The sequence below is a fragment of the Centruroides vittatus genome, unplaced genomic scaffold (assembly GCF_030686945.1).
Source record: "Centruroides vittatus isolate TY-2023 unplaced genomic scaffold, ASM3068694v2 scaffold_373, whole genome shotgun sequence".
In the NCBI taxonomy this organism is placed as follows: Eukaryota; Metazoa; Arthropoda; class Arachnida; order Scorpiones; family Buthidae; genus Centruroides; species Centruroides vittatus.
The window spans coordinates 1,431,632-1,447,057 of NW_027122704.1; the positions used below are offsets into that span (position 1 = coordinate 1,431,632).

General features: G+C 30.5%; 1 protein-coding gene across 1 annotated transcript; it reads left to right on the plus strand.

Annotated features, from left to right (window-relative positions):
- Positions 1-8,331: 8,331 nt before the first annotated feature.
- Positions 8,332-15,183, plus strand: LOC136988669 (beta-alanine transporter-like). Its single transcript, XM_067286589.1, has 9 exons — positions 8,332-8,854; positions 10,531-10,634; positions 10,697-10,851; positions 12,080-12,248; positions 12,588-12,714; positions 13,959-14,286; positions 14,359-14,540; positions 14,609-14,781; positions 15,003-15,183. The coding sequence occupies exons 1-9, from the start codon at positions 8,474-8,476 to the stop codon at positions 15,082-15,084; spliced, it is 1,701 nt and encodes a 566-aa protein (XP_067142690.1). The 5' UTR covers positions 8,332-8,473; the 3' UTR covers positions 15,085-15,183.
- The last annotated feature ends 243 nt before the right edge of the window (positions 15,184-15,426 follow it).

A 15,426-nucleotide genomic window follows, 5' to 3' on the forward strand; every position in this document is an offset into this window, starting at 1 on the left:
CAACTAAAAAATATTTGTGTTATAGAAAAAAAGAAAAATATGATATAACAGAGGAAAAAGGTGTAGTGTATTCATTTAATTGTAATCGTAACCAAAAGAAAACATATATAGAAGAAACAATTCGAGCAATTAAAGGAAAATATGCAAATTCAGCAGTGGCTGAACACGGTAATAGACACAGCTCGATGTATCCAAGACAATTCGCCAATATGGTTTCCAACTTGACTTAAAACTCGTCTCCTGCAGATTGCCTGCCTTTACTGCTTTTTGAGTCATCAATAAGATGAGCCTAGCAAGACAAACTGAAGCTAGTGAAGAAGAGTGCATGATCAAGCGGTTCGTCCAGTTCGTACCAGTTTAGTAACCAAAGAAAACCTAATGTCGTTTCGAAAAGTAGCTGTAAAGTATTGTCTGAGCCTGTACTCTGCCTACAATGTTGTACATGACGATATGAAATGGGCAACCCGTAAAAAATTAAAGTTCACAAAGCACAAAAAGAATCGCAAGACCAATTCAAGAAAGTTCTATGAGAAACACCTCGCTGGGTGGAGAAGTGAATACGTGGCACAGTTGATGTGAGCTGGATCTATATGAGTTACATCAACGGGGACAGAAGAATCTGTTATGATAATGAAGGATAAAGTGTGCGGGACAAATAAGTTGTCGAGAACAAGGAAAGTTCTCGACAACCTATTTGTCCAAAAAAGGAATCATAGTAATCGAAGGTTTGACTGGACATGGACCAATTCTTCTCCTCAGGGTTCTACCAAACGTCAAGAATAATGGACAGGTTTACATTGTCAGCGTTTTGAAATATGGACTAATTACTATGAAGATGGAACCGTCTATATTATTTAAGTGTTCTTCATAATTTTAAATGTGTGTTTATTTTATGGCATGTGTCTTGTTGTTTTTGAAGATTTGAATACCAAATGTGTATTTAATAATCCGGTATGTACACCAAATTTTTATATTTTAACAACTGTAAAACAACTGAAGAGGGACGAAACGAGTCCGAAATGCATTTTTTTAAATGTACTTAACAATACACACATTTTTGTTTGAAAATTTAATAATACTGTATATGCTTTTCCAATTTTATAATCTTATAGCATGCAGAATACATAGCTTTGAGAGAGTGCTCGTGTTCCATAGTAAATTTAACAAGTCTTTAATATTTATTATTAACAGAATTAGTAACAGTTTTGTATATATAACTGAATATTTTTATTTAAATTAACATATAGAATTAACATATCCGCACACTTTTCTTCACAGAATTGAAGTAGAATTAACTAATTAACATAATTAAATATATAGTAAGTCCATTATAGTACATAGTATATTAATTACATTATTTAGCATATATAAATGACATAATATACATGCTCCTCCACTAAAAATTATAATCACTAGCCATTAGTGATATTAAATCACTAAATTAATTTGAAAACGTTCATTTATGATGTAATTTTCGTAACTGAAGTAATGTAATGTGACATGGAGAGGGGATCCCTCTGCTATGTTTTTCCATAGAAAGTCATTACAAAATGGTGAGAAATGGAATAATACGTTCACATTGACATTCGAAGTACGTGTTTACACAAACTAAAATATTTTAGAGCTCAAGATAATGCAATAAAGTAATAAAAATAATTAACTAAGTAATACACTTAGTTAATTAATTAAATGTGACCATTATGTATGGTAATATATGAGAGCTAAATAATCGATATCATATAGTTGCCGTGCAATCAAGTTCCTTAACGGTAATGGGATTGATTTTATTTTACCGTATCTTCATATTTTTTTGTAAGTGGAAGCTCACATATATAAAATTTATTTCTACCACTTACAAACAAAAGAAGATTGCTAAAGCATGTTTTATATCTATAACCATACGCTTTGAATTAAATTCTACCATTCTAACATAGCCTAATCCTAAGAATAAAAATATTGGATTTGAAAGAATTCTGCAAAATGTGAAAAAAGATTTGAGAAATTTTGTTAATTATCATAAAATCAATTAAATATCGAATAAAGAATATTCAAGAAATTATTCATATTTCAAAATTCAACAATTAATTGTGTTTTTCCGTAGTGTTACTCGGAATTCTGTAACAATCGTAAGTACATTTTGCGTTAAAGAATTTAAAATCTCATAGTGTTTTTTAATATATAAACTATGATGAAAGAAACTAGCGATGAAGATGTTTTTTATCCAATAATTTTCATACTTAGAACTGTAGGAGCCGACATATCAATACCGTATGAAGATAAATATAGAAAGTTTTGTAGATTTATCGCTGTTCAAATGTTATATATATTTTTTTTCTTTCGTATTACGAATTATATTATTATCCTAATAAGTAACAATGATAATACAGCTAATGATTTTTGTGATTCTTCCAGTATATTTGGACAATTTTCAACTCAGGTCAGAATGACATTGCTTGTAATAATGATTTATAATTTATATTTTATTATTATTTGGAATTCAAACAGATATAAAATAGTTATGTGCAAAAGCATTTATTTATGGAAAGTTATTTCTAAGGATCCTAACTTAAAAACAATACACGAAAAATGCTTAGTAATTCAAAATATACTTGGTTGTCTTTGGTTATTCGGATGTGTAATCTCAATTATACCAATGAATTTTACTACAGCGTACGATTTATTGCGTTCAAACAATTATAAATGGGGAGCGAAACAGTCGTTGTGTTTAATTGTAAATCTATTTTGTTTGTCATACTTCATAACGAGTTTAATAGCTTATACATTTTTTATCGCTTTGTTATGTAAAATACAGTCACTTCAGTTCAGTTTCATTTATAAACGGATAAAGATTGATAAATCGGATTGCTTTGTGGATAATACAAAAAAATGCATTCGGATATCAAAGGAAACACTAAAACTTTCGAATGTTTTTATCAATGATTTATCTATCTTATTTATTGTACTTTCGTTTAGTTTTCAGTTTCTTTTAGGCCAGTGTGCATTATCTGATCATTTGGATTTGAATAAGAGACTATTTAGTGGTGGATCTGTTTTATTTTGTGCTACTGTCTTCTTATTATACTTATATTACATATCGAAAGTTGCGACATCTGTAAGTACTGTACCATCTTTACTTCTATTGAAAACAACATAAATACAATAGAAACTCGATTATCCGATACCTAAAAAAACTAGAACGTGTAACGTTGTACACACGGGTACTTAGCATACAGTATTAACTTAAAACAAAGAGACTAGACCCAAAATACAAAAGCATACAAATTTCTGGAATCAAGTTCGGATAATCGAGTTTAAACTGTATATTAATATTATAATGTAAATATTACAATGTCTGTGCATTTAACCTTTCATTTAACAGGCAGAAAATATTTATGATGAAGTGTATAACTTGCAGTTTAGTATAGACCACCATGAAGATACTGTTGAGGTAATGCTAATTACATAATGGAATTCCTATTATATATCTTTGTAACTTTTTTAATTCATTATATATTTAGGTATATAATTTGCTGAATATTTGTAAGCCAATGCAATTAACATTTCAATGTCTAGGATATTTTCCCATAAATAAGTATTACATTACTAAGGTAAGCTAAGAAAATTCAAAGTTATTTAAAAATAATACTTTCTGCAATTTTTAGTGATATGATCGGTGATATAATCGAGAATGAGATATTGTAAGATATAGAAACGATATTTATTTAATTTTTTTTATTTTTACAGATATTTATCTTCTTAATTACTCAAGCTTTAGCTCTGTATCAATTATATAAAGCGAATGAAAGGTATAATTATATATTTATTTTTTAAACTTATGCAGTTTCATCAGAAATACTTAACACGTGTTTAATAATACTATAACATTAAAAATTTATAGATATGTTAAGTATCACATATATTCAAATGTAAGAAAAAAATGAAGAAATTGAGGAGCCGAAAAACATTGATTTCTTAATTCTTACGATGAAATTTTGGCATTCGGGTCTACCAATCTTCTAAATACAATCGAATGCCAAGTCGTCTGTAGATTGGGTGTGTAAGATTCAAATATATTCCTGGTACACAACATACAACACTTTATTACACGTAGTAACGAATAAAGGTATTGTACATCAGCACACTCCCCTGGCACACGTGAAAGAGAAAGAATTTTCGCGCGTTAGGAACAATGCTGCCCACCAAATTCGTTAAACAGATAGTGAAAAATCATACTGCAGAATAAAGTAAATCGATTTTTGGGTGAATAGAAAATTGTAAAGGCAAACATTCTTTGTATCGTCACGTATCAAACATCTACAAAAAAATGATCTACTAAAGAGCATTTACCTTGTTTTAGACACATAATTTATCCGTAAATTCAATTGTATAAACAGACAATTATAAAAAAAATCGTAGAATATTTTGAAAATAGCTCTTAAATTAAAAAATTCAAAATAAATCTAGTGTTTTAGAACGTAAACAAAGCTGTGATTATATAAAATTTTACACAGGCCTACTACGCGATTGAAGTTTAGCATTCATATGAGTTTTATTTAGTTTTCATTACCTGTTGGATCTCTTATTAGAAATGGATATCAATCGATAGTCTTGTTATCGATACTTTAAGTCAGTTAAACACAGAAATCATCCGATATACTGCACAATAACTGTTGATTATCGACAGAATTGAAGTGAAAAATCTATCGATGGCAAATCTCATATAAATCGAGACAAAAGTATCGGTAGTTCATAGTATCGATACACTATTGTCCATCACTAGCACTCCATATGAACTGCGAATGTGATTCAATATGTAAAAACAAGATTCACTGGCACTTGTCGAAGAAACAATAATAGAAGTATCAGGAGAAAATCTGTACTTAATACTTGTTAGTAGTAAAGTTATACTTTGTTATTAAGTCGTTAAAATTGAAGAGGAGACTCAAGCGAGTTTTTTTCCTACTACCTCTATTATGTAAATGACATGATTATGAATATTGATTTACTTAAAATTTGTTTTTAGCTGAAATTTATTAGGTATTTCATATTGTAATATTTTAATAAGATGTCGATAAATCGATGTCGCGAGTTTCTGAATATTGATATCTCTGAAAGAATGAAGTTTTGTATGCCATACGTTAATTAAAACAATACTATGTCAAAAAGAAATATTGTCAATGATGTTTAAAAATGGCTTGACCATTTTAAATTTGTTCTTAATACCTCCTACATGTAGTTCCAACCACTACATTAAAAATCACTTCTTATTTTATTATTTCACTTAGTGTAATATCAGAAAAGATGTTTGGGGTTGTTGAAAATGTCAGTAATTCTTAACTTTATATACAATACTTCTCCTTCATAATATTGAAGAAATGAAATTTGATGCCCATGGTACGAAAATGGCGTATCTTTGTATACTGTTATTATTGCATTACTTACGCCATAATGTCTTGTTTGCTTCCTACTATGAATTTTATCCAACCCGGTATATTATATGCTATTATCTAGCTATAATAAAAGTTTATTCGATTAAATTATCTTTATTGCAGTTCTCCGGGCAATGCCAGATAATTTGGGTAGTATTTGCCATTGTGAGACAGAAGAAAAGAATTCGATTATGAAATCATAATTCTGTATTTTTCTATTTTCTGTTCAGTGACGTTGGATATAAACATAACTAATCAGTAATATGAAATTATGCGATAAGGCTATATTTGTGAAAATTTTCAAGATATTATACAGTATTAACATATTATTTTGGGCTTCATTCTTGACTGCCATCGGGCACTCAATCTCATTGCTTCTCGCTCATCTCTGCAAGATTAGCTTGCTATTTTTAAAGATAAAATACACGAGATAGAGTTAAATTAATAAACTGCTCGGACCCTATGGCCTTTGATTTTGTCGTTTTATAAACATCAATTAATTCAGTATATATTAATCCTGACCAAAATAATTTTTAATGACATTATTAATAGATACCAAAACCAACCCATTAATAATACTTTACTTTTTAAATGGAGTAAAGGCATACATACACTATTACGCTCACGAACGTTAAAATTTATATGATTTTCCTTGCATTTTCTCTTTGGAAGCAGTTTTTAAACAATACATTTTGTATATTTTTTAAATCTTAAGATTTAAATATAGAGGGAAATAGAGAATCGTGTGTCATATCTCGCTGGGGTCGGATTTAATGACTCGTTATTAGCATCCACAATTGTTTTTTTCAATAAAACTCATAAAATTATCATAACAGAAGACGTCGCACGCAATTTTAAATGTTTTTGCCGGGAAAGTTACGCAACTCGTTGCAGGATTTTTTAATTTGAGAGATTAAATGTTTATAAATTGTTTCATAATTACATAATACACCGATTCGTTCTGTATCTTGATCGAACAGTTCTTAAATCATATAATTAATAAACATAAATAATGATAAAGTTATTTAAATGAAATTTAATATAAAAATAAATATAAATGAAATCCAGCTTAAAAGGTAATAATTATGATAAATTAATTCAAATTATCTTTGAAAAAATTTATCATAATTGAACTAATTCATATTATTAGTTTGACTTGTTCAAGCTTCACTATAGTATTCACTACATTAAATTAAATTATAAACAATTATACACCCACTTAGACTTAATAATAATAAAATAATTGTTTTAAATAAAATTATCAATTAAAAGTTGAAGAGTTACACAATATAGTTTTGCTAGACGTAATGTACTGTACGACTGCATATAAGTCTATTTTATTTTAAAGTATGTTAAAAGTTTTTAACCTTCCTGGTCTTTTATTATTGTCATATAAAAGTATGATCGTCTAAAGTTCACAAATGGGGATAGTGTTTTAAATTACTATCCCTACAGGTAAACTTTCAACTCTTGGAGACTGTATCAGTTGTTTTCATGGGCGTAGTCAGGAAGGGACATGGGTGGGCACGGCCCAACCAGTTAACCTGGTGCCCCTCCCAGAAAATTACAGCCTCTACTAGGCCCCTCCCATAACAAAATCCTGGCTACGCCAATGGTTGCTTTAGTTCTTCAATAGACTGCGCTATTTCAGTCCTCCAAAACCGTTTCTCTTTTGTCAATTTCCCCTATATCATTCAAACTTTCCCATAAACTATTCTAGATGATACATTATTAATTCCTCTACCGTTTGACTAGAATATCGAAAAATCTCATCAAAACTTTACGAGGATTAACCTTCTTCTCGTCCATGTTTTAAGTCTGCTTCTCATCTTTCGTTCCTCTAATACCTGCGTACAGTATTGTTTCAATCGCTTCTGTAGGTTATTTGCAAGTCCGATTATCGATATTTCGAATCAACATTTGATAAATTGATCCAAGTTTTTCGCAATTTTTGTGCTTGATATTTTAAATTTTGTTTTATGCATCATTTTAATCATCCTTTGATTAAATAAGGAATTTTTACTTTTATAAATTATGATGATTTGCAGTTGCTTATAATGACTTCCACTGGACGGTAGGCGAAACCACACATCATTCACGGTTCTATAAAATATTTGGCAGAGCAACATCATTTTCGTTAAAGTTCTTTTAAAGCAATTGCTGTAACCAATTATAATCGACTGAAAAGTAATTACACCACGTAGTTCATTGTCGAAAATCAACCAAACAAGTGTTATCCGTTTTTCGATTGGATGTGGCATTTCAGAAATATTCGAAAGATTTATGACGTCATTTCCGATATAAAGAAAGAGAAATCAGAAATAACTTATAGAAAAAAGTTATTTATTAACTTGTAGCATAACTGGCTACGTTATTTTATAATACCGGTAAGTGTTCAATGACCTCCGCTTAGTGTGTCGAATTTTTGTACGCTTTGCAGCATTAGTAACACTTATCCCAAGTAATGCAACCATCAGTCTTGATCTGAACATTTGAAACATAATTCTACTACAATTAAATTCATGGGAAAGTGGAACTGGAAAAGAGCACAAATTTTTATTGAATTAATGATAGATAAAGTATTATATACGTTTCTATATATACAGTAAATACATATTATAAATATATTCTATAGGTTATATAAATATTTTTAATATCAACATATATATAAACATAATCGTTTCTTCGAAACGATTATGTTTATATTCGACATTGGAGGTCAGAGCAAATGACTGATATATTATGAAGATTTGTCTCACAAAGGTCACAATTTTGTTTGAAAAAATGAGCTTACGAAGCACTTGACTATAAATTCTCCAATTAATGCTTTGAAACAAACTAAACATCTTTTCTCTTTCGAATTTACATACGTCAATCGTCATTTGTAACTTTCAAGGAGAAGCATCCTTCCTCAAAATATTAGAACCAATAAGGAAGTAAATAATACTTAATGACGTCGTTGACGTCAGACTAAACCATACTACCGCTGTATTAAGGTTGTTGTGAGTTACAGCTGTTTAAATATAGTAATATAGATACATAAAATGGATTTCGACGATGTTCTACCTTACATCGGATCTTATGGAAAATACCAAATTATACTTTTAAGTTTAATGGCTATTATATCTAACGTTCCTTGTTGTTTTATGTATGTTAGTGTAGAATTCGTTTCGGGAACACCGGATCACTGGTGTCGAATACCCGAATTAGAAGATCGCCTTTCTATGGATGTAATCAAGAACATTAGTATACCTTTAGAGATGAGAGACGGAGTCGAAGTATACAGTCAATGTAAGATGTACGATTATAATTACACACGAATTCTGTTGGATGGTGTTCCAGATAATGCAAGTGTTGCTCAGGTTCCCTGTAAGAATGGTTGGAATTACGATAAATCTATTTACGACAGTACATTGGTTACTGAGGTATTTTCCTTTTTTCGTAATATTAATCTTATTATATGTTATCAATCGAAGACGTAATAATTAGTTTATAAAGGCATGAGTGGATGAAGGTGTTGTTACAGAATCAAAGCTTTGAGAGAGTTGAACTTCGAGTTTTTATTGTGTAATTATTTTATTTTAAATATACACACGGAGTAGTGTGTTACAGAGAGTATTATAGTGTCGTTTAATTTCTGAGGTCTTTCACGATAGTATGTAAAAGGCTGTTACATTACACCTTCATCCATACCAGATAATCGGGGCTTGAATGCTTGTAACGTAACATCTTCGTCTACTCATATCTTCAATTAAAATATATAAATGTGTATTTCTATAATATCAAATATGAAATAAAACAGGGGAATGCTATCTAACCTTGCGCAACTTTTAAAACCAGTTCCTTAATAATTATAGGCTATTCTTCGATGTAGCTAGTATGCTGTCACTAAGATTTTGAATGGGTTAATTAAAGTAACACGAAGAGAATTTTCATTCTAAAAAAACATATTCAATTTCAACGAAGTGTATCTTTCAACTTTTATAAGCTAAAAACTATAGATAAATAGCAATGCCATCCAATCCTGGATACAATTGATAGTACAGGTTGCAAAATAACTTTTTGAAAATTGATTTTTCACGCCCGAAGGATTTCTATAGAAGTTTATAGAAAATAGATTTAATTGGCTTTTCATTATTTTTTATTTGAAGAAATTTAAGAACCTACAGAATCTACTATGCATGATAATTTAAAGAGGCGATGTCTTATCGAACCCCTTATGACTGTGTTATGTGCAAGACAGATTTTACTACATAACTCTCTTATTAATGCTCTTACGTAACTCTTAATGCTAAACAACTATACCTATCTGCACAGATGGATAGGTAGAGTTGTTTAGTGGTATGGTCTCTATGCTCTCCTAATCTAAATCCCCTTTGGATTTTTCTAAATCTGTGGGACCAAAGATGTAGAGCAGGGGTTCTTAACGTTTCTCCTGTCGCGGATTCCTAAAATCCCCACACCATGATGGACCTGTTGAAAAACGCGATACTAGAATACGCCACTCCCATTGACAATGCAGACATGCTGTTGCAACACATTGCCGACTCCTAAATCACTATTCGCTGGGAGCCTTGTACCTTCGAAAGGGTGCAGCAATTCTTGCTCTGATATCTCCAAACATGGAGGGTATTTTAAACATTTCTTATGGAAGAAGCTATGTAATTGAGAAAGTTAATAAGAGAGTATACAATAAAATGTCTTGCACCTAATACTGTCATAAAAAGTTTAATTTCTCGAAAACCTTAATTTAAAAAACCTTCGTAATTTTTCCTATTGGATGGTGCTCTTTGTTAGACGTTACATCAGTTGATACACCACGAAGACCTACTTTATGTCACTTTTAAATAAAATTATTGAATTGCTGCATAGAAATTTTGAATTATTTGTTTTTATTCTATCAATAGCGTCAATAGTTGAGAATTTAATTAATTACATTATTAACACAAATAATAACAAATAAATAAACAATTACGTTTTGCATTTTGTACATAACTTTTGCATATTGAATACATTCTAATTTATTTACAATTACAAAATAATAATTTATTAAGTAATAAATTACAATATACCGTTTTTATTTTTATTCATCTGCCTACAGATGGACGTGGTATGTGATGATAGATGGCTTCAAGCCATAGCAAAATCTAGTTTTTTCTTCGGTACCATTATCGGCAGTATCGTTTTTGGCAATTTGGCAAATGTGTAAGTAAAAATTAAATCTAGTTTCGTTTATATCATAAGGATAAAATGTCGTTTTTGAATAGATATGGAAGAAAGCCAACTTTTTATGTCCTGCTGTCTGTATACATCGTCATAGGTATTTTATCATGTTTTCCTCCTAATTATATCGCATTCATTGTATATAGAACCATAATTGGCACAACTAGCATTGTGATTTTCCAGATTCCTTTTGTTTTGGGTAAGTATACGTATATGATTTTAGTCACACGCTTACAGATAAAGGGTTATTCACATCTCGATGAGAGTGATAATCGTGATAAATGTTTCGCAATCAAGCTGTCCTTAGAAGAAGCATTCCATAATATATATAATATTTTTTCTATTAAATCTAGATAAACTTTGTACATATTTATAACAAAGCAATAACTATTACTCTCTGGTTATGTAATTCACTTAGTTTTTTTAAAATTCTGTTTACAAGTAGTGGTTTAAGTAATGACGCTAATTTTTGCATTCTGATATTGTCTATACGAATATTAACAAAGTCTAACCTTGAACGACTGTTTATCTAAAAAGTATATAACATAAACTAATTCATCCCGATTCAGTTAAATATGATAAACTCTCGACATCCGTTCTATCATATGTAGATGAAGATTATGATGAAGTTTTTCATGAATAGTTTTTCTATTTCTACCATACTTATTTCGAATTAGAGACATTCCAGGACATTCCGACGATATTTCCGTATAAGAAATGACCAAATCTGACCACTATGAGCCTGAAAGGCGTGAGATTTTTGATTATGGGAACACCAAGAACGTGTGGTTTTATCGAGGACACGTCGCAAAGATGATATTACATCCTTAAAAGACGATATCACACTTTATTTGAGAAGAATCACAGGATGAATTACGATCGGCCGTCGAACTAACTGTTCGTCTCTTTCCGGTTTAAAACTGTTAGAATGAGGAATCCCATTGAACAGTATTTCCTGCATCGCCAAGGTCTCTGTATGCAGGAATGTCTTGTACAAATGAAATATCTCGCTGTGCCAAAAGTACTTTTGTGGTAGTTTAAGAAAATGTTTAAAATGCCACCTTACCGGATTTGTTCCATTTGGACTGCTAAATATCTCTCTAGATAGCATTGAATAGAATTACTTTAATTAAGATAATCTAGTATTAAAAAAAATTCCATTTATAGTACCTAAAGTACAAAGTAAGTTGGCAAATAGATAAAGAAATTTCAACATTATTAGGATTTATTTATTATAATAAAAATCATTTTTTCAATCGATTGACTTTCCAAAATATGAACTGATATTTAATTAATTGATATTTACATATCAGCGTGAACACTAATACGTTATATAATATAGGTCTACTGTATATAATTAGTATTTTGAGTTTTAAATGTAATTAGAATATCTGTCGGAAATTAGAAACATATTTTTGTATTTTTAGCTATGGAACTGGTTAAACCACAAAAACGATCGACATCCGGAATGTGTATATGCTCAACGTTTCCATTTGTCATCGCACTTATGTGTCTTTTAGCGTATCTCTCAAGAAACTGGTTTATATTATCCTTAATAACCTCTGTTCCTCTAGTAATTTTCTTGGGTATATGGTAGTAAGTAGCAATTATTTTTATTTTATTCTATTTTAGGTAATAATAATTAAATGATAGAAAAGGCCAAATGAAATAAAAGTGATATGATTATCAGAGATAAGAATCACGCAATGAGGATCAATAGATATTTAATCCGAAAATTATGCCTTTTTCTTTCTATTTTCATCTTCAGTGATTCTTCAATATGCAAATAAGTTACATTATTTCCAGTATAAATTAGATGTGTGGCATTACGTACTTAAATTAGGTTGTTCATTTGGACTTTCCTGCTATTTCTTATATATTTTGTGAATATTTATATCTTATCTACTATAAAATACTAACTGAATCTCCTTTTAGTTTTGTTCCCGAATCACCGAGGTGGCTTGTTGCACAGAATCGAATTGATGAAGCTGAAGTCATTGTTCAAAAGATAGCAAAAGTGAATAAGAAAAAAATACCACCGAACTTTCTCAAAACATTTATGGTAAATGAAAAACAAAAACTAACCCCAATTTTATATAATACAGTTGAATCTATCTACCTCGAATCTCATGGGAACGAGAAAAAAAATGGAGATAGAAGGATTCGAGATTAAGAGGTTCCTATACTGTAAACAGCAATAGATTTTTAAAGAATTTAAAGCTATTGGCTTTTTATCCAGTAACATATTATACAAGGAGCAGTCGTTGATATTAAGTTCACTGTCGCACTTGCAGAATGCAGTTATATCTACATGGGAAGGCAGAATAACTTCACCAGATGGGGGTTACTAAGGCTAGAGTTAGTAAATTGTTATTATATACAATTATATTCTGTAAAAGTATTCGGGGGATTTTTCTGTATGTATGGATGTTAGTGTGTGGGGGACACGATTTTGTTCACCCTCGTTGAAGCTTAATAACTCTTGGACTTTTTGTTGAAAAATTATGAAATTTTGCAGGGAGGTTTGTGTATTAGGAGGATTGATGATATTAAATTTTGGTGATTAAAGATCGAGAAAATGGGGAGATGAGGGGGGTTCTTGTGTCGTATCTCGAGTAAGGTCGGTCTTAATGCCGATTTTACTCGTTATTCGAATTCACAATTTTTTATAAAATCTATCCCTACCCTTAAAATTAACCTTTTTGCCATTTTATAATAGTTAAAAATATAACAAGTTATTAAAATATCTTAACAGATGGCACCACCAAATGTTGCCTGGAAAGTTAAGCAACTCGTTGCTAGGTTTTTATATAAGTACGTGTTTGCGCTGATATTTGTAAAATCTGAACACAATAAAGAACCATCCATGTAAAGACAGTCTTTTACCTCTTCACCAAAGATTTCTTATCCACCCCTATCCCATGTATAGTAGTACACACAGAGCCCATTAGCAGGACTGTAGTTCTGGGGCTTCTTTTGTGTACATAGAATAACAGCGACAGCCGGCAAGATTTCCAGTTTTGTTACCCGATCCCAATACTGGCCGGTATCGATACCAATATCGATATCAATACTTTAACACTACTCATAATACCGGTATCGACACTTTTGTGGTCCCTATTTGTATCATCATTTCGCTAAGAGGAACTCCTTGGCACAAATCATTTTCTTACACACTCGTCTACAAACATTTTTGATTTTTTTCATTTTAATACGCTATTTTCTTTAAAATCTGTAGAATTTAATTGTAAAAACATGGTATGTAAAAGATTTCCAAATAATTCATTATAACGTATTATTTAACAGGAATCTAAAGGGATCTCTAATCAAGAGAACAAGAAAGATATAAAATTTACTTTCGTACATATTATAATGTATCCTAATATACGAAAGAATTTTTTATTAGTTACTTTTGGTTGGCTGGTGAATGCGACTGTGTATGTTGGCCTTCTTTTCGGTTCTACATTATTTAACATCAACGATTATTTAGCGTTAACCATTTCCGGTCTGGTTGAACTTCCGGGAGATCTAGCGGCATGGTGGGGTATGGAAAAATATGGTAGACGATTTATAATGCTAGTTTCTATGATATTGGCAGGAATAGCTTGCATATGTGCAGGAATCGTTCCAGGAAGTAAACCTCTTTTTTCTCCTATCTCTATTATTTACGTTTATGTATTTTTGTAAGTATTATTTTACTTTTAAGGCTACACTTGGACTATTGTCATTTTGGCTAACATCGGGAAATTTGCAATTGCTGGTTCATATTCTGCAATTTACGTTTTCGGCAGCGAATTGATTCCAACTGTTCTAAGAACTTCAGCTTTAGCTACAGCTACGTTAATTGGAAGTGTAGGATCTATGATTGCACCTCACATTCTCTATCTGGTATGTAACTCGTAATAATATAAATTACGTATAATAAATAGTATAAACAATATCGTATTGTATTGCAGGGAACTTTATATGGTAGAGCCTTACCTCTCATAATATTGGGAATATTATCTATATTTGGTGGAATGTGTAATCTATTTTTGCCCGAAACAATGAACGAAAATCTACCAGAGACAATAGAAGAAGGAGAAGCATTTGGTAAAGACACCAAGTTTTGTCAATTTCCTTTTACGACGTAAGTTATTTATATGTTTGTATCAAATAGATTTCTTGATTCGAGACGTAATAGAAAAACTGAACTTAGCATTATAGTATATAATAGGCTGTAAGTACAGTCTATTACGGGATATAAATTATTTAGTTAGCATTTTAAAAACTTCATTCGTGAATATCATTGCCTTTTATAAAAATTACTATATAAATGATATTTTTAATTATTTTATTTCTTTATTTTAGGCCAAAGAAGGAAGTAAAAATATCTAGAATAGCGGATCATAGAGATTCCAAAACAGTTAGTGTCGATAATTATGAATTATAACTTCTTTCATTATCTGTTTATTAAAGAGAAATATGTATGAAGATAAAACGATGTGTATATTTTATAAACTTATTTGGTAAATAATAATAAAATACAGTTAAGCAATTTGTTCAAATTAGATAAGTTTTAAAAGCGGTTTTCTTCTTGAGAATAGAAAGAAGGTTTTTTTGCAATCCTAAGTTCGATAGGCTCGCGAGAAACAACCCATCCGTAACATAAGTATAATGTTACTTCGCTAATAAATTAGGTGAATTTTTTTCCTTGGCAATTAGTTGCAACGGTAACTGCATGGATGCGAGTTTTTCTCAAAATGGCGCTGACACCAGAGGAGATTGTATTCTC